Genomic DNA, 20,566 nt, shown 5'->3' with positions numbered 1-20,566 from the left:
TGTATGCATCTATCTACATTATGTATCTATGAATTTACGGTATGTATATATCTATCATGGTATGTATGTATGTATCTATCTACCTATGGTGTATATATGGTATCTGTATGTCTGTCCATGGTATCTGTATTACCGTCCGTTTGATATCTGTCCATCTGTCTGTCCGTCTTCTTTATCTGCTTTTCCCTTTCCAGGTTGCAGGGCAGCTAATGTCCATGTCCAGCAAAGTGAAAGAGGCGGGGGACACCCTGGACAGGTTGCAAGTCCATCACAGGGACACATAGAGACAAACATTCATGCTCTCACTCACACCTAGAGACAATTTATAGATACCAATGAACCTAATGTGCATGTTTTTTGGTCTGTGGGAGGAAACTGGACCACCCAGAGAAAACCCACGTGTGCACAGGGAGAAAATGTAAACTCTACCCAGAAAGGCCCCAGGCTGGGAGGAGATTCTGCAACCTCCTTGGTGAGAGGCCACAGCTCTAACTCCTGCACCACTGTGCTGCCCCATGTTGAAGCAATAAAATAAAAGCTAATGTTAAGATAGTGTTTTATTATGAGGCAATTAACTTTTAGTACAGTCACTTGTTTAATTGTGCTCTTAATGACAGCTGTTCACAAAGAAACTACTTTAATAATTTAATTTCACTTTGGTGAGAGAAAATAAAAGATAATATCACTGGGTGATGTGTTTTATAGACAATCCACCACTATTAGGTGCAGTTTTCAGCTTTGATGCATCATGTTTGACTCCAAACCCTGGACGTCCAAATGAATTAAGGTAGTTCTTACCTTAGCTGTGGCTCTCGCCTGGTACTCTGGGCAGCCATTTACTGTAATTGTTTCATGCATGTACTGGTAGACCTGAAAGAAATGAAGAGAGACGGGTGTAATTATACATGGCTGAAATATAAAATCAATACTTGGTTCATTTTCACTGCTTGCTTCCTTCACAACTGGCAGCACAGGTTTACGATTCACTGTTCAACAACTGACTGATGAGAATTTGGTGCAACACATTCCCTTTTACCATGACCATGTGAATGCATAAGTTTGTCAGATTCAGTGATGACCTCTGTAACCTAAAATAAGAGGTTGACATTCTGCAAATGGCAGAGAAAGTGAATATGAATAAAATAAAAGAAGAGGATTATAGGGTAATGCATCATGTCAATCATTTGGTTTGTATGTTTTTTTTATTTGTCCAGCACCCTTGTTTATAACATATTAACAATTAAATTAACAGCACTGATGTGGTGTTATAAGTTTCCACATCACAGAAACAAGGTAGTAAAGACTTTTACCATGATTATCTCTAGTTATGCATATAAGCATAAACATTGCACAAACAGCCTTAAGCACTAAGATACCCATTTATGATCACCAGTGAAGGGAGTTCACCAGTTTTAGCCTCACTGCACTGGCTCCTGGTTCACTATCAAATTCAGTTCAATATCCTTCTTTATGCTTTTAAATCTCTGAACAGTTCTGCCCCCTCCTATCTCACTGATCTGCTGCAGCCATATGTCCCACAGCGCTCTCTGAGGTCAGCAGATCAGATGCTTGTATTGGTTCCAGGAACCCATCTTAAGCTCAGAGGTGACAGTATTGCAGGACCAAGACTGTGGTATGATTTACCCCCCCCTCACAGTTTTTGTCTCACTTAAAAAAAACCACTTTTATTCCCTGGCTTTTGACACTGTGTGATTTGTTTTTAGCCTGTCTGTGTTCAACAATGTTAGCCATTTATTTATTTATTTTTTTCAATTTGAATCTATGTATTTTTTTGCTGTGTGCTTTGCTTGTTTGTTTCTGCTGTACAGCACAATAGTTGGTCTTGTTGCTGTTTTTAAGTGCTTTATAAATAAAAAATAAAGGGGTATGGTATGGTATGGCATGGCATGGAATGGTATGGTATGGCATGGTATGGCATGGCATGGCATGGCATGTCATGGCATGGCATGGAATGGTATGGTATGGCATGGCATGGCATGGCATAGAATGGTATGATATGGCATGGTATGGCATGGCATGGCATGGTATGGTATTATTGTTAATCTTCCGATATATCTTCTGAAGTCAAGATCATCCACTTTCATGACATTTGGGACCTCTAAGTCACTGGTTTTTGAATTCCCAGTTGATTGAAGAAGCAATAATAATAAATAAAATCTGTATTTATTGGAGCAGACAGAATCTGTGAAGACCTTTACCGTTCAGCTGCAGATATAAATCCAACCTTTAAACTGAAGGTTTCCAAGGTAGAAAAGTAAGACGGATATTGTTAAAACGATGACATGTAAAATAAGACTGCTATTTGAACTGCATTTATGTAAGGTTTTCAGGTCTTGTTGATCCCATTGATTCCTGCAGGCACTTCTTAGACATGTTGTGCTTATTAATATATATTTTTTTAATCATAAAATCAGATGTAAATATTTGGTGCAATGCTCGTAGTTTGACCTTTTTCTACATTTCTACTAATCTGCAGAATTCAAAGTTTAAGTAGTGGCATGAACTGATGTATGGCAGGAAAAATTCATGCCCCCACCATTCCTGTTTTCAGATAATGAGCTGTACCCGTTGGACAGTTGGGTGAAGAATAGGATTTTAAAATGATCAATGCGCTGATGATAAAAACTCAGATTATGTACTTTTTTTTTACTGAGCTGGCACAATTGACGTGAAGAAACCTATAAAGATAATTAGTTAATTCAGTTACGCATAATTATTTATTGTGAATAACGAAATGGAGCTTTTGTAAAACAACATAAAAAATGATAATTACATTTGTTGTCAGGAAAATAATTTTCGTCATTTGTTTTGGCTTCTGGTTCGTGTCTCTCATCAAAGCACAGCAGTTTGTTGGAGGCGAACATGCCGAGCAGCTTCGCTGTACAACGTTACAAAGCTCTGGGTTTCAGAACCATCTGAGAGGTGTGTACTTATAGGATACAAACCTCGAGATGCTTTTATGTAGGGATCTCAAAGAGGCAGGAAAATATATCCCTGAGCTTCTGTCAGCTTGTTTGCTCAGGCTTCTCAAAGAGCAAATGAGCAGATTGTGAATGTGTGGCTCTACATTTCAGACTGCACTGCATTTCTGTGAGTTTTTAATGCTGGCTTTTTAAAAAAGAGGCTTAAAGTCCATATATCCCCTTACATGCCTTTTTTTTTTTCTTAAGGATTTCTTCCACCTCTGCATTCTCTGAGGCTGAGCACAGCCTTCTAAATGCTGCAAAAGGTCTTCATAAACCTCTGTTTTCATGTGTTCCTCTCATTTGTCCCTTAATTGAATCACTCCTGCAAATTTAAAGCTATTTATCCTCTCTTCAACTGTCTCTTCCTCTCAACTCATTTCAGAACTGGAGTAAAAGACAATAGTTTTATCTGTCTAAAATAAATAATAGCTTTAGGGGGCTTTAAACCTTGTTCTCGATAATGCAAATGTGAATTAATTGCCTCATTCAAGCATGACAGGAGTCTTGCAGATAGAGCTGCTCTGCTTACGCAATGTTTGGCATCTGCTGCATGAAGAAAGTGGCACAGAAGTGAGCTGAAAGGCAGTGACGCCAGGGAAAAGATTTTCTGGGTCTCTTACTGGGCACATTTTGCTGAGACAGTTCATGATTTAAGAGATAACATTTGGACGTCTTCTGCCCAGTGACTCTCATTTGATCTGAACGGTTACAAAAAGTAGCTGGAGGTTATAGCATTTATGTTTTGTCATACAAAATGGTCTGAAAAGTTGGCTGCAAATGATACAATGCTTGTCCCCTTATAGATACACAATAAAGCTATATTTCTATGCATGTATTCTTTCAGCTTAAAGGGAGCGGCTTGGAGTATTTATGATCTCAGCTCTTCACTGTTTTCACTAGTAAGTGTTGAAGATGAAACGTGAATGTTTGACTAGATGTTTGGCTGAACACAGCTGCCTGCACTTGATAAAAGCAACATTAGAACAATGCTAAAAGAAGCCAGAAGCATCATCTGCTAGACAGCAAGGAGTAATAAGACCCTCTTTTTTTTTGAACACATAAACTCCAGACGTCCAGAAAAAAAAAAAAAAAAAAAAAACTTTATACACATTCACCCGACAACATATTTTCAAATCTAAATACTTTGTCACTTCAAAATAAGTTACTGTGTTAGTAAGTAAAAAATGAAGGTCCTGTTTTTTTCCTATATAAATACAATTTTGGTAAAGAATTTATATATATATTATTAATGTTTTAAACTATAATATTCCTAGAATACATCAAAGCAACACAATCACAAACGAGAAATTGCATTTCCTGCGAAAATGCAATGTGAATACTTATTGCTGAAGAAATTGCTGAACAACGGTTTGAATTAGCTAAAAAAAATAACATGCTGAATTTTAGCTGAAAATGAAGAAAAAGCCTAAATTAGCAGAAGAAAACAGAAAGAACACATATTTCTGAATTAGATTTGAATTAGAAGAAATGAGCACAGAAATGATAAAATTAGCTAAAAAAAATGAAGCTGAAATTAGCATAAATAAATGGCTGAAAAGTAGCTGAAAAGGCAGAAAGAAGCTTTAACTACCAGAAGGAAATGGAAAGAGCTGAAATGAGCTAAAAAAAAAAAGTGGATTTAGCTGAAAAAGCTAAAAAATAGTATAAAACAGCTAAATAGTAGCTGAAATAACTGAAACTAGCAGGGAAAAAAAAACAAAAGGAGCATAAGCAGAAATTAGTAGAAAGAAGTTAATTAGGTTTTAAAGAGCAAAAATTACCACAGAAAACTTGAATTTATCTGAAATTAGCTGAGTTAGAAGAAGTTACAAGAAACACAAAATTGTAGCAGAAATTAGAACAAAACAGCTGAAAAAACAGCTGAAATTAACTGGAAGTAGCTGAAATAAAGCCTAAATTTGCTCAAGGAAGCTGAAAGAAGCTGAAGCAGAACAAAATGTGAAAGGAGCAGTAAAAGGTTGGAAACAGATCTAAAGATCTGAAGGATGTAAAATGAGCTCAATTCATTTTCTCTGAGGAAAAAAAAACGTCAGAAAAGGCTAAATATTTCAAAAAGCTAAAGTTGCATAAATACTAAAAGTCATGGCAGGATTGTCCTGAAAGAGCTGAATGCTTTTTGATATATTATTGTTGAAAATAGCACAAACATTGTGGAAAGAGAAACATGCCGAACAATGTACAGTAAATGGATCAAAATAGTGTGACCGCTTCATAAACATTCACACAATAATTGTGAAACCACTTCCGTACAAGATCTTGCTTGTTGTGAATTTTCTAACAACTGATTGCCTCCATTAATATACAAGCACAATCAAGACCTGCACTTGGTTAAAAAGTTAGCAGGGGTAGAGGCTGTCATGCTGATTGGATGGAAATCTCTAGCAATGTAGAGAATCAACAGATTCATGGATTTTAACGCTGTAGTCAGATTCCATCACTCTGGGCGACTTAATACACTTTCTACATTTGCTGAGTGGGACCCTGACTCAACGCAGAGCTAATTTCCTGCATTCAATCATTTCTAGCTGGTTAGCTCCTCCAGTCAACTGCCTTGTGTCCTTCCTTTGCCATTTGCAAGGCTGATTGACCCTGACAACTCCCTCCTTTCTCATCTTCGAAGAGCACGGCGTAAAAAGACAATCACATTATCAAACTCTTTGTCACGTCTCTTTGCGACGGTGATGTTGCTGTTTTTTCCGGCTGGTGATTCCTAACACTGACATCTGCATTGTCACATTTAACAAGACAGAATCATAGTTTGTAAAATCATCTGTCTTGGAAATAAATACAAAAACATCTGGCTCTTAGGTGGACCAACAGGATTTAAAGGGGCCTTTCATTGTGAAATGAGCTACACGTGCAAAGGCAACAATCATATTACAGTTAGAAATATCATCTTCTTTGATGAAGTGCCAGGAAGTGAGTTAAATCAAAATGGCTAGATGAGGTGAGCACATTAAAATGAGCTACATTAACTTTGAAAAGTGAGGATTAAATGATGGTGGAATAAAATCAATCTTGGTAATATTTTTACTCAGCTTGAAACTGATGGAGTCAGTGTGAGCGATTTTGTTTGAAACTGAAAAAAAAAAAACCATCTAAAATGTTAAAACAAATAAACAGTTTCCCTTTCAACAAAATATTTCAGCCTTTTAAATCCTCTCGCAAACAAAATTGCTTCTATTCAAAAAATGTATTTTCTGATTGCATCAAAAATAATAATTTGAGAACACCCCGTTCCACACGGCCTGCTTTAATATTCTGCATAACCATAACTAGAGAAGTTGCATTTCGAAAATGCAGTGTGAATGCTTATTGCAGAAGAACTTGTTGAGAAACAGCTGAAATTGGCTAAAAAGACATGTTGAAATGTAGCTGAAATGAACAACTAGCCGAAAGTAGCAGAATAAATCAGAAAGAACATATGTTTGCTGAATTAGGTTTACATCAGCAGAAATAAGCACAAAAATTAGGAAATTAGCTAAAAAGCTGAAATTAGCAAACATAGCTGAAAAGAAGCTAAAAAGGCAGAAAGAAGTTTAAACTACCAGAATGAAGTGGAAAGAGATGAAATGAGTTCATAAAAAGTGGGATAACTGAAAAAGCAAACATTTGCATATAAGCAGCTAAATAGTAGCCGAAATAGTATAAACTAGCAGAAAAAAGCTGAAACAAGCATAACAAGCTGAAATTAGCATAAATAAGTTAATTAGCCTGAAAGTAGCAGAAATTACCATAAAAAACTTGAATGGATCTGAAAACAGCTGAAATCAGCTAAAAAAAAAAAGCTAAAAAGAAAAAGCTAGTTGAAAAGGTAGAACAAGCTAAAAATAGCTTAATAAAATCAGAAAGACCATGTTTGCCCAATTAGGCTGAAAGAAGCAGAAATGAGCACAAAAAAGACCCTCAGTCTCAGAAACAGTTTCTTCCCTGCAGCAGACAGACTGCTGAACTCGAGCCACACTTAATTCAGCTTCATCTTACATTTTTTTAAAACTTTATTTATTTGATAGTTGTTAGGCTTCTTGATCTGGGACCTGAGTCCAAATTTCGTACCATAAACATGCAAATGTGAGCTGGTATGACAATAAAAAAATATCCTTGAATCCTTGAAAAATGGAAATTATCTGACAAAAAGCTGAAATCAGCAATAATAACGATAATAATAAAAGGTTGAAAAGTAGCTAAAAAAACAGAAACTTAAATTACTAGAAAGAAGTGGAGAGAGCACATTTTTGCTGAATTAGGCTGAAAAAAGTTTGAGTGCATAAAATGTGGAATTAGCTGAAAAATCTTAAATTAGCATGAAAACAGCTAAATAGTAGCTGAAATAGTAAGCTAGAAATAGTAAGCTAGAAAGCTGAACGAAGCTGAACTGGAAAATATGTGAAAGGAGCAGTAAAAGGTTATAAACAGATCTAAAAGTTGAAGGATGTAAAATGAGTTCAATTAATTTTCTATGAGAAAAAAAAATGGCAGAAAAGGCTAAATATTTCAAAAACTAAAGTTGCACCAATACCCAACGTCATCGCACGATTATCCTGAAAGAGCTGAATGTTTTGATACATAATTTGTTGAAATAGCTTGAACACTGTGGGACAAGGAACTAGCTGAAAAATGTTCGGAAGAAAAATGGATCTCAGTAGTGTGACTGCTTCATAAACATTCACACAATAATCTACGCTCTATATTCTTGTAATCTAACAAACTAATAAAGTTATGTGAATAAATAAATGTTGGTTGAGCTGACACAGCACAGAAATTGTCTTGTTTCTTTTCCATAAATCATGTTCTTTTGGCTCCAGCCTGGTATTCTCTGAGCACCAATGGTTTCCCTGGTGACTGTGTATAGCCAGCTCTCTGCGAGTGAAGCAGTGTGCCTTTATGCCCCTTGGTGAATAGCTGCTGCTGATCATTTCATTTCTGTTTTTTTGTGTGTGTCCATGTCACCGCACTCCAGAGACTGGCACTGAGGCCAGTCAGCCGATCGCCAGACGAGCTTCGGTACCAGGATGTACAAGGAGTGAACAGACCAGATCAGAGCTGAGCTGTGGGAGGACAGAATAGTGGAGTACCTTTGATTCCACCATCAGTGACATTTTCATTGTTATGAGCAGACACCGACAAGAAAATGATGAAAATCACACTTTGTCAGTATCAAACATGCCCTTCGTACAAATACCAGTTCCTCAGTTTGAAACTTTGGCCACATTTTGGCATTATGATGCCCAATAGTTCACTTATACGTATAGCACTACATATAGTACTTCTCATTTTTTCATTGAACGGCAGTTTTCTCTTATGTGAAGTGGACAATCTAATCAATGTATGCAAAGTTTACAACTTCTGGACAAACTGTTCTGGTACTCAATATTTTTCAAACACCCCAATCGATCCTTCCTCTTTAAGTCACATCGCTTCAGCCAGTTGGGTCTCACATTAACTTGTGACCCAATTTCAATATCAACCGATCTCTCCAGAGCATAAGCTCATGAAATTCTGCCCTCACTTTGCTTTTTCTTGTTAGGTTGTGGAGGCAACAAGTCCAGGAGGGAAACCCATACATCCCTTTTCCTAGAGACATTCCCCATCTCCATCTGTGAATTCCAATGTATTCCCAGACCAGAGAGAACATATCCTTTCAGAGACTTCCAGTTCTGCCCTCCTCCCAGTGGGATACGTCTAGAATCCCTCCAGAGTGAGGCAACCAGGAGGCATCCCAAACAGATTCCCAAACCACCTCAGCAGACTTCCTCACCTTATCTCTAAAGTTGATGTTCATGGCCTGAAGATGCCAACAGAATCACACGATGTGCAAAACCTTATGGCGCTCAAACCAGACACCCTCCATGACTATTGAGATCCTGTTCATGGACACCACATTCTGGATCAGGGGTTTGAAATTGTATTACCATTGTTAGGCAGCATATATAAATGGAATGGATGATTCTGAAACATTTTGCTTTGCTAAAAATGTGACAGTCTTGAGGTGCCAAAAGAACTTGAAGCTTTAACTGCTCCATCTACCATGGTATATTCAAGGATATCTTTAGATTTGTTGTTGGTGCAAAGCTTTCATCTTCTTTCAGACAAGTGCATTTTGTTTTTTATTTTTAGCAAACTAAAGGTACAGCTTTTGAGCTTTCAAGAGAACGCAAAGCTTTGTGACAAAATGTCCTTTGCTGTGGTACCAAGAGCATTGGTAATACATGGGCAAATTTAGTTGTTGCGATTGTGCGTGTATGTTGTTGATTTATTTCACCTTTATATTAAAGGTCATGCGCTGGTGGTTAAATCAGGCATGTGTTTGACATTACACATTTCATGTTACAAGGAACTGGGGTGTCAGCTGTGCAACGAACAAACATCTTAAAGCATAAGGGAGAACAATCAAAGTGCGCTGAAGACGGTTTGATTTTGACCATTTTTATGGAATATTTTATTTTTAGCGCCACTGTCAGCTTTGTGACCAAATCTAGTGTTGAAACATGTTTCATGCCAAATCATTTTTTAGGAACAGCTGACATTATCTGTACTCACGAGTCAAAGTATGTCCTTTAGTAACAAAAGGTTTGATGAAAAATGCAAATATTTAAATATCAATAAACTATCTAAATTGTATTTTCTTTTATAAATGTGGCTTAGTTAAAAAGATCCAATAATAGTTCAATGAAAGCAGCATTTCTTGAAGGAATGCACATTGATTACATAGGTTTTAAACAAAGATCTTGCTAATATTTTAGCAATAAAGTATGTTTGATATGATCATATCTATGGTTCCATTCTGGCTGTGGAACACTGGATCAGATCTTTACCCTCACTAGGGTCCTCGAGGGGTCATGGGAGTTTGCCCATCCAGTCTACATGTGTCTTGTGGACTTGGAGAAGACTTTTGAACGTGTTCCTTAGGGTAAACTGTGGGGGGTGCTCCGTGAGTATGATTGGGGGCTCGTTGTTACGAGCTGTTCGGTCCCTATACAAGTGGTGCAAGAGTTTTGTTTTCATTGCCGATAGTAAGTTGGACCCCTTCAGGGTGGGAGTTGGACTCGCTAATGTCACAGATTCTGTTCATAACTTTTATGGACAGAATTTCTCAGTGCAGCCAGGGGGCGGAGGGTTTCCGGTGGCCTCAGGATTCCATTTCTGCTCTTTGCAGATGATGTGGTCCTGTTGATGTCATCGTGCCGTGATCTTCAGCTCTCACTGGAGCAGTTTGCAGCTGAGTGTGAAGCGGCTGGAATGAAAATCATCACCTCCAAATCAGAAGACATGGTCCTCAACTGGAAAAGGGTGGATTGCTCTCTTCTGGTTGACGGTGAGGTTCTTTCTCAAATGGAGGATTTCAAGTAGCTCGGGGTTTTGTTCACGAGTGAGGGAAGAATGGAGCGTGAGATTGACAGATGGATTGGTGCAGTGTCTGCAGTATTGCGGACTCTGTGCCGGTCCATTGTGGTGAAGAGGGAGCTGAGCTGTAAGGTAAAGCTCTCTGTTTAACTGTCAGTCTATGTTCCTAACCTCACCTATGGTCACAAACTCTGGATAGTGACTGAATGAGATTGCGGATACAGGCGGTTGAAATAAATTTCCTCCACAGGGTAGTTGGACACTCCCTTAGAGGCAGGGTGAGATGTTCAGTTATCCAGGAGAGACTCAAAGTAGAACCGCTGCTCCTCCACATTGAGAGGAGCCAGTTGAGGTGGTTCTGGCATCTGGTAAGGATGGTTCCAGGCATGCCCAACTGGGAGGAGACCCCAGGGAAGACCCAGGGCATGCTGCCTGGGAACGCCTTGGAATCCTCCTAGAAGAGCTGGAAGAAGTGGCTGTGTAAAGGGATGTCTGGACCTCCCTGCTGAAACTGCTGCCCCCACTACCTGACTTTGGAACAAGCAGAAGATAATGGATGGATGATCATGTACTACCACATCAAAATTCAGTTCAATATCTGGAAAAATAACTGAGCTAAAGTCATTCTTGCTTAACTTTTATGACAGCAAGTAAAAATGAGTAAAACTATTCAGGGAACCTAGTAAAACCTTTTATTTAAAAGTTCCTTGCAAAACTACAAAATATTCACTTTTTATTTAACATTCCTTCAAAACCTAAACTTGAGCAGAATTAATTGTCGCTGAATGTTCTGGGAGCTTGGTGAAGGTTAAACGAAGGTTGTGTAATTGTGAAGATCGCTCCAACATACTAAACACCTTTACTGTCTCACTTCAGGCCCAAATTCCTTGTTCCTTTAGCTGGTAAAAAAAAAAAAAAAAAAACCTCTGTCACCACATTTCCTGCTCTTTAAACCACTGCTTGATTAACACGCAGCACATCACTGTGAACGTTATAATCTATCACAACGGACGGAGCAGTAAACATACAAGATATGTGCTTATCAGCCTGTGTAGCAACGTGTTGAGAGTGTTCTGATTTGCTTTGTACGCCTGTCCTCCTGATGAATACTGTTGCACTGATGAATCAGTGGGAGGACGTCTGGGGCTGCTCGTGAATAAAAACTCTTTAACAAGAGGAGAAAACCAAGAGCTTGTGTTTTATGATGCACACTATACTCTGTCTCTGTGAAATGTCATTAAAGTAAAGGCACTAAAAGTCATTAGCTTAATTAAAATTCAACATAAAGAGCTTATCGAGTTTTCAATTCAAAGAAAGGCTTCTGATGTTTTCTGGTGCTGTGATCCTTATTTTATGCAGTCAAGCTATAAAAATAATCAAATAAACCACTGAGTTTTGTTATTAAACTTCAGCTGTAGGAAGGCAGAGCAATACGTTCTGACGTTTTCATTAAGCTGCCGTCGCTTTTTGATGGATGTAGCCCAACAGTGACTTAAAGGTGAAAAACACTTTTTGTTGTTGTGCTTTCAAGCTGGTTGGGTTTCAAAGCACCAACAGCAGCATTTGAATAGGTTTTACTTGGAGTAATTCAATCGTCAACCATCAGGGAGAGTTATTTTTCATCTTCAAGAAAGGCATAAACGACTAAAGAAGTTATCAGCTGTTTAAAGGGATTTTAGGGTATAAACAATTTTCTTTAATGGTTAAGCAACACCAGTAGGACCACAGAATCAGAATCGGAATCAGAATAAGCTTTATTATCATTGCACCGAGACACAACAAGAATATGTCCGTACAGCCATTCGAAAGATGGACGGAGTGCACAAAGCTGCTGCTATACAGCGCGGCCTTCTTATTCTTATTCAGAATACATTTTTTTTTAGATAGAAAAAGGGACAAAGCCATGAGGAGAGGATAGTGGAATTACAAAAAAGATCTCTTCACACCTTGTCCTTACAGGGCAAAATTTAAGACATCAAAAAAACTCTGCCAGCCAAGTACATTTATGAACACATTACATATATATTTAAGACAAGGCAGTCCATGAAGCACTAACAGATAGTCCATTGTCCTGATAAGATGATGGTCAGCCGGCTCAATTCTGATAAGCATCCACAGAAGGGGGGGTGGGTGGGGTTTGATAGACAAAGCTTTTCCTTAGTTTACACATTTCCCAGGAGAAATGTATAAGTCGGCCTGTTTCGAGGCCAGCCGGGGAGTCCAATTCAGATAACCACAATTGTTGATTTATTCAGGCAGACTACTTTTCTGTAAGCCTTGAGTCTGTACTGATAACTTTCCAAGGTCCGAAATGGCCAGATTAGGGTGCATTTTGCTGGTCCGTGCTTACGAGGCTCTTCAAGGTCGTTTTCATGCTGACGAGTCCCAAAGCCGCAGGTGGCCTGCGATTCAAATCACTTCCAACTTACAGTTTCGCTCATAAATCAGCTGATTTTGAGTCCACAAAGCACGAACCAACCTTCACATAGGCAGCAGCCTGACGAGGCCTTCTTTGTATGTTGATCCAGACTATTCCAAAAACAGAAAACCTGTTATAATAAATCCAGTGTTTCCCCTACTATTATACAAGCGGGGCGCCCCGCCCCATCAACAGAACCGAGCACCCCGTCTACCGAACCCCCACCCCACCCCCAACCACCTGTCAGCACTGACGTAATGCTAAACTAGCAGCTTGCAATGCAGATGTGCTAGCTAAAACGCTAAAGGCAGCCTCTTCCTTCATGCTGAACCCTCACGCTGAACGCACCCCCGCCACAAGAAAATTGTCAGTACAAACAGCGCACGGCTCAGATGTGTGTCTGTCTCTCTGACCACCCCCCCCAAAAAAGTCGGTTCAGACAGTGTGCAGCTGAGATGTGTCTCTGTCTCTCTTCTCTCACACACTCTGCTCTAAAACTGTAAAACTGTCAGTGCAGGTAAACCCAATGATGCAGACAGTCCAAGACTCGGGAGTTTATAAAATAAAGTATTTATTTACAAGAATTCAAAAGGGCTGTTGATGCAGCAGAACTTACATGAATTACAAGGAGCAGACAGGAAATCACCAGTGGACAGCTTACAATGGCAGGACAAAGGACTAATGCAGAGACACAGACTATATACAGTGACTAATGAGACAAAACACCTGTGAGGACACACAGCTGAAACACATCAGGGGAAATGATGAACTGGGAAACCAGGGAGTGCAGGAACAGAGACACAACACCAGATGGAGGCTTACACTAGGAAAACACAAACACTATAGAAAACAGAAACTATGGAACAGAATACAGGACATAAATACAACACAAGATGAGGCTAGAGACCAAGACACAAACCACAATCCCTACAAATTCGTTGAGCTGAAAGTCAACGTTTTCATTATCGTGGAGGAGTCTCTCTTTAAGCTCATCTAGATCGCCATGGTAACAGAAGCTGAACTCATCACTTTCTCCACAGCCCCCTGTTCTGGAGCTTAGTTGCTGCCTAAATTGTCATTAAAAAGCTCCATGTTCTCACTGATTATTGTCTCAATTACATCCCAAACAGAAAATCAGACTGCAAAAACTTTTATGTCTGCCTGGTGCTTTAATATTTTAAAATAAACATCAAATTGGTAATTAAAAACAAAAACAAACAAACATATTTTGTTATCTTAAATGCCATTCAGTGTACCACATGTAGCTGTTGATCCAATGTGGGGTGCTTAAATAGCCAACTTTAACCGCTATATAATGTTTACGTAGGGACGTATTTTCATTTAATCATTTAATCTACAAATATTGAAGCTATGAGTATTGTTCTTTTGTAAAAAAAAAAGACGTTTGATCAGAACTTTTTTAATGAATATTTTTAACGAAGTGACAAATTTCTCAAAAGGACATAAATTATGAATGTGCTTGGAAACTTCAGAGTGCTCACAAACACATTTCTTACATTGCATCATTACGAAGGTTTAGTGAAAATATAGTAGAGAGAATAAAAAGCCTATGAGACATTACTATAAAAACCATAAAATAAACCGATGAACTGATGTGAACATCTTTGCGTTTTGTCTGGATTTGCTGAGAAGTCCATTACCTGTAATTATATAGGCTTGAGTCAATTAACCATGACAGCTAGAGTCTATATCACATAATATTTAGGCTCATTATTATAATATTTATTTGATTTGCTCTGCGTAGTGATTTGCACATTATGGAAAGAGTTTAGACTTAAGAGTTTCGGACATTTCATCTACTTTAACTTGCTGCTTTATAAACTAACATTGCAACATTCAGCTAAACCTGTCCTAACTGTAAATACATTTATCCTTTCATGCTGTGTTTTTAATAACTTTGACATTTTTTAAGTGTAAAAAGTGTCAAGTGATGTGTGTAACACCCCTTTTTCATATAGATAAATATAAAGAAAAAAAAATGTCTGAGCAAAAGTCTAAACAACTCCCATTATGTCTTAGTGAAGGTTTTATAAAGTCAGGCCACAAAAAGAATGCCCAGCTTTGTTGAACACAATTTGTAGTACAACACTTAGAATAAGGACAGCAAATAATAGAACAGATCAATATAAATTTTATTAGAATTTTTTTTTCTTATGGAAGAGAAATAATCATGAGGCCATCAAGAGATAAGAATCTGTCTCATTGGAAAAAAAAAAAAACTTTATAAAGATTATCTATCCATCATCTTTACCCACTTCTTCCTTTTCAGGTCACGGGGGTCACTGCTGCCCACTGGTTCACTCTGGACAGGTCATAAGTCCATCATATGCAAAGATTATCTTTACATTTTATGGGTGAAAATGTGTTTATTTCTTATCAATTTGGGATTTATTTTAATTAACACATCATTTAATTTCAGAGAAACTCCCTTTTTCTCAGAAATTGATGTTTTATCTTTGAAGTCTTTTACCTTCATAGACTGTTTCCCTGCATATTTACGAGTTTAGTCAGGCCACCGATCAACCCAAGGCAACGTATTTCTTTGACCGTGCACATGCTGCTTATTGCACCAGCATTTTAATGAAAAGGTTTCACAGTAATTCCTTAAAGTTGGCAGAGGAAATTGTCCAGATTAATTATGTCAGAGCGGTGTTTCAACATGAATTAAAAAATGGGACAAGAAAATATTCAGTAAATAAAAAAATAAAAAAATGTCATGGTGCTGAATGACTGCTGAAATTTGTTGAAGAATTAATTAACTGAGCTGTTAAAGTTCAACGAATATAAACGCTAAAGTCAGTAAAATTGCAACTAAAAGCTGAGAAAATTTAAAGAAAAGCTAAAATTAGCAGAACTGTTAAACATGCTAAAACATACATGAGGAAACATTGTTGCTAAAAGCTAGAATGAGAAAAACCATATGTGAAAGCTAAAATGACCAAAACCATAAAAAATAAATAACTAATAACAAAAATTCATAACTAAAAGTTAAATTTAGCAAACATCTAGCTAAAAGTTAATGATTGTTTTTCCCCAGCTGCAGTAGCCACAACGAGCGAACTTGCTAGTACGATTTAGCATTTGTCTTTAATCAGATGCTCTTCCTGACTCAACCTGGGCTCGAACCTACAACGTCAAGATTACAAAAACACACACTGACCACTGAGCTACCACGCCCTCTAAGAGCTAAAAGGAGTGCAAGATGTAGCAAAGATGGTCCTGTAGATTTATAGAGACAATGTTTTATAAGGACCGGAAGCAATCTTAATGTATTTCTATTGCAAAAAGTTTTGCAAATAGAGTTTAGATAATTCAGAAAGGAGTTGACCAGGGAGAGGTCGGGCCAGAAACCATCGTATCACCAGCAAACTGTTTTTATCCACTATGGGAGTGTGGTATTTGTGGGACTCCAGTTTGTTGTGGCTTCTCAGACTGAAGAAGTCCCTTGGATGAAGTACGAGACGTCTCAGCAAAAAAAAGAAACTGCTCAGATGACCTGACTGAACTTTGTTGGATTTGTACCTGGATTATTGAGCATGAACTTTGTTGGATTTGTACCTGGATTATTGAGCATGAACTTTGTTGAATTTGTACCTGGATTATTGAGCATGAACTTTGTTGGATTTGTACCTGGATTATTGAGCATGGACCTTGTTGGATATGTACCTGGATTACTGAGCATGAACTTTGTTGGATTTGTACCTGGATTATTGAGCATGAACTTTAGTCTAATTCAAAAAGTTAAAAGTACTGAAAGTCATAGCGCACTGCTCCTGGTCGAGTCGAACGTTTTGTTATGTGGATGGTAAAGACATTTCTAAGTATGCAGAAGTACTTTGATCACAAAAATGAACTACAAACAAGAAAACAATAATGTGAAAGTCCAATCAGCAGCTGACAATTCAGAATGATTCACAACTCCATGCTTGAGTCACAGTCGCACCAAATTTGTGACCAGAAAATGTTTAAAAACGGTCAGAGACGCAAGCAAAAATTTCAGATTTGATTTCCCTCTCTATATAAAAGTATGGCAGTTTTTTGATAGCATAATAATAAAGAAAAAAAACGCAAGCTGTGTGTGAAGCGTCTTGGATGAGAATGAGCACCTCCAAATCTGAGGCCATGGTCCTCAGTCGGAAAAGGGTAGATTGCTCGCTTCAAATCGAGGGTGAGGTTCTGCCTCAAGGGGAGGAGTTCAAGTATCTTGGAGTTTTCACAAGTGAGGGAAGAATGGGGCATGGGGTTGACAGACAGATTGGTGCATCTGCAGTATTGCGGACTCTGTGCCGGTCCATTTTGGTGAAGAGGGAAGGCAAAGCTAAAAAAAAAATGGATGGATGGAAAAACAACACAAGGATGATTTTGAACCTTGAGCACAATGACTGACCAAAGGAGCTTTATAACATTTCTGCATAGAGGGGTCATCTAAAGGCGTCCATGGCTGAGGGGACATGATCACACTGACTCACCTCTCTGATTGCTGTGCAGAACTCACTCTGCAGCACCTTCTTCAGAGACTGCAGCTTGTGGCCGGGAACGTCACCAGACTCCTGCAGCTTCTCCAGCAACTCGATAGCCCGGGCAACATCTGGCAGGGCGAGGGAGAGACAATTGGTATGAGTGAATGCACGTTTGGGCCACTTGTGGCGAGGAGAGAGTGAAAAAAAAAAAAATTCAATTACATTAACAGCACAGCAATGACAACTAGGCTGGAGCAAATCAATGCACGCTATAATGAAAATAGACCCAGTCAAGGCCAGCAGTTGTGGGGACGGGAATGCAATCCTTGAATCGTTTGCATTAACTCAGGTCTGTGCATGAAAACAAAGCACAGCAGGAAAAAAGTCGGACTTTATTTAAAAGTATCTATTTTTCTGATTATAATGTAAAAAATGCGAAGCTTCTGCAAGCTGAAGGAGCACTCCACCGTCTTTGCCGCCTGCCTGATTCGGAGAAATGAAATGAGATGAAGATGGGAGACGGAAATGTAAATTAAATCACTCTGCCAAGCAGCGAGATAACCGTGATTTATCGTTATGGACTGGAGCTCTAAACTTCACTTCTTTTTCTTTTTTTAGAAGCTATCATTTTGTTCACTGAATAAGATGACTTTTTATGGGCTCTCTCAAGCATTTTTAATGGGACTTTTGTGTTTGAGCTGCTAATTAACAAGTCGCTTTGGAGCCAAAATTAATACAATGTTGATTTTTAGGACATTTCGTGCTGCAACCAAATAATAATTATAACAAAAATACTTTTTTTTCTTCTTATAGTGTCAGCGGGAGTTTAAGTTGCTAGTTGTGTTCATCTGGACCTCGTTCACAAATAACAAGTCAAATGATTATGTTCGATAATAATTAATAATTAATTTGGCGAATTAACAATTTTATATAAAACTGATTGAGTCAAAATACCATTTTCAAACTTTTAACTTACAAAACACTAAACAACACATTACAAGTAGGGATGACCATTATTTATTATTTTATTGGGATGACATAATCAATAAATGGGGGATCTTACATATACTTTTAGACATAAATTTGATCTTTTTATCATTGGCAAACTATTTTTGGACTATAAGGCACATTTAAAATCTTTAATTTTTCTCCAAAATCAACAGTGAGCCTTAAATCAGGTGCACTTTATATATTAATTCTGGTTGTGCTTACGGACTTCAAACCGATTTGTTGTGGTACACATCTCTCAAAAATCTGTCAAAATGTTTTAGTTTCACTTAATTCGCCCTATAATCGGAAAAATACAGTATTTAAAGCAACTTTATGATCTCTAATGCGTACAGAAGATACCTTAGTATTTGTATTTTATGCTTTTCCTTTTAAATAATTGATGCTCAGACTTGTATAGACTTTCGACCCTGTCAATATCTTACCTGCTGAGGATAAAGCAGTAACTCTAGCCCTCTGGTTTCATTTCTCCCTGTTCTGTTATTTTTTCATTTTTTTTTACCTCCCTTTACACGTTGAACATCTGCCAGCTTCTTTATGACACTTTGTGCTGAACTAACCTGCCTTTTATTGCGGCCATTTTGAGTTATTAAAACAGAAGCCTGTCTCGTGCTTCCTGCTCTGCAGGCAGTGAACATATGGGGGCGGGGGGGTGATTTTACAATGCATGAAGGGAAATCTTCCCTGTGATAAAAGCTGTTTCATTTCACACCATGCAGCCTCCATCTTCAGACAAGTGAGATAATATTAAGTTAGGTGATTTAAGCTAAGTAAAACAAAGAATTCTAATGAGACCCCGAATCCAAAATAGTTGACACGTTGCACAATATTTAAGAAAAAAAACAAACACTAGAATGTAATGCTTTATATCCCGTAAATGTGTATTTTGATCACAGTGGAACACAGTTAACATAGAAAATGTGGTACTTTTCCAAAATGTGTAAGCTGCCCCTGCCTGAGGCACTAATGCACCCCCATACCAACAGAGAAGCAAATATTTTAACTACCTGAGACTAGAGCTGATGATTTCTCTACTCTTTAATATGGAAGAGTTCAACTTTTAATTTGTATGAGCAGTTTTCCATTTTGCCTCACTTCTTTTTAAATGAGCTTTGGTCCAACAAAGATGGCGGTGTTTCTGGATGGTGTTCACCTCTTCTTGCATTATAGAGCTGTATTCAGTATTTGCGGACGACACAGCAAACTTTAGTTACAGAAAATGATTTGTGGAAGTGTTCCTGAGCCCACGCAGTGACGTCCATATCAGATCTTTGAAGATAGGAAATTTAAGGTTTTACAAATTTTCTGTTGAGGAACATTTTTATAAAATTGCGCCACAATTTATAGTCAGTTTTTTCAGACAAGAGAACCTGTGCCCATCTTTACTTCTGAGAGATTCAGCTTCTCTAAAACACTCTTTTTATACCCAGTCCTCATACTGACTTGTTGCTAATTAACCTAATCCATTGCACACTGTTGTTTTTAACTGCACCACATACTTTTACAGCTTTTTGATGTCCATGTTCTGTATATTTTGGGTAGTGTTACTGCCATAAAATCCAAGAATACCATTTTTTTCCTTCTAAAAATAGTAAAATTTCTTGTTTAAACATCTGATATGTTTACAAAATTCCATTGTGAGTAAAATATGTTGTTTTTTTTAGATTCGCACATCATTGCATTCTGCTTTGATATACAGTTTACAAAACATTTTTGGGGAATTCAGGTTGTAACAAACAGATTTGTTTGGGCTATTTTTCTACTTGGGCTTTCACTCGAGTACTTTATTCTGAAACAGAAAGTAAGATCTTCATAGTTTTCTGTCAAGGTGAAACTTTGTCAAACTCTTATGCTTAACGGTTCTTGAACAGCTGGCTCACTTCCAAGCAGCAAGGGCACGTCTGTCTAGGCGAGTTATGAACATTTATGTCTCGTTAAACGAAGGTCAAGAGGCCAAGCTGAGTTTTTCCCCTTTTCTGCCTCTTTTTGCTTCATGCTCATTAACACCGTTTATTTGGTCCACATCAAGACTGTCTACCCAGCATGTGGAGCTGAACTTCTCACAGTGGAAATACAGACGTTTTCTGCTGCTACTGATCATTAGATGTTTTGCCCATTTCTGGATAAAACTCTTAAGGGCAGTTTTAAATTTCATTGGATTTGCATCTTCATAGAAGCTGCACAGAAACTGGTAGAATAACCCTCGTATATACATATACACACATATATACATATATATATATATATATATATATATATATATATATATATATATATATATATATATATATATATATATACATATG

General features: G+C 37.8%; 1 protein-coding gene across 1 annotated transcript in view; it reads right to left on the bottom strand.

Moving 5' to 3' along the window:
- Positions 1 to 20,566, bottom strand: part of lin7a (lin-7 homolog A (C. elegans)) — a 47,499-nt gene that overhangs the window by 13,380 nt on the left and 13,553 nt on the right. Inside the window, exons 2-3 of the mRNA XM_037695957.1 lie at positions 17,262 to 17,380; positions 799 to 870 (exon numbers count right to left, since the gene is read on the bottom strand). Of these exons, the coding sequence (XP_037551885.1) occupies positions 799 to 870; positions 17,262 to 17,380 (191 nt within the window). The remainder of the gene's footprint in view (positions 1 to 798; positions 871 to 17,261; positions 17,381 to 20,566) is intronic.

Source organism: Nematolebias whitei, chromosome 22, assembly GCF_014905685.2.
Source record: "Nematolebias whitei isolate Nwh7 chromosome 22, NemWhi1, whole genome shotgun sequence".
In the NCBI taxonomy this organism is placed as follows: domain Eukaryota; kingdom Metazoa; phylum Chordata; class Actinopteri; order Cyprinodontiformes; family Rivulidae; genus Nematolebias; species Nematolebias whitei.
The sequence above is the reverse complement of the archived record's forward strand: the minus strand, read 5'-3'. Positions and strand labels throughout refer to the sequence as shown.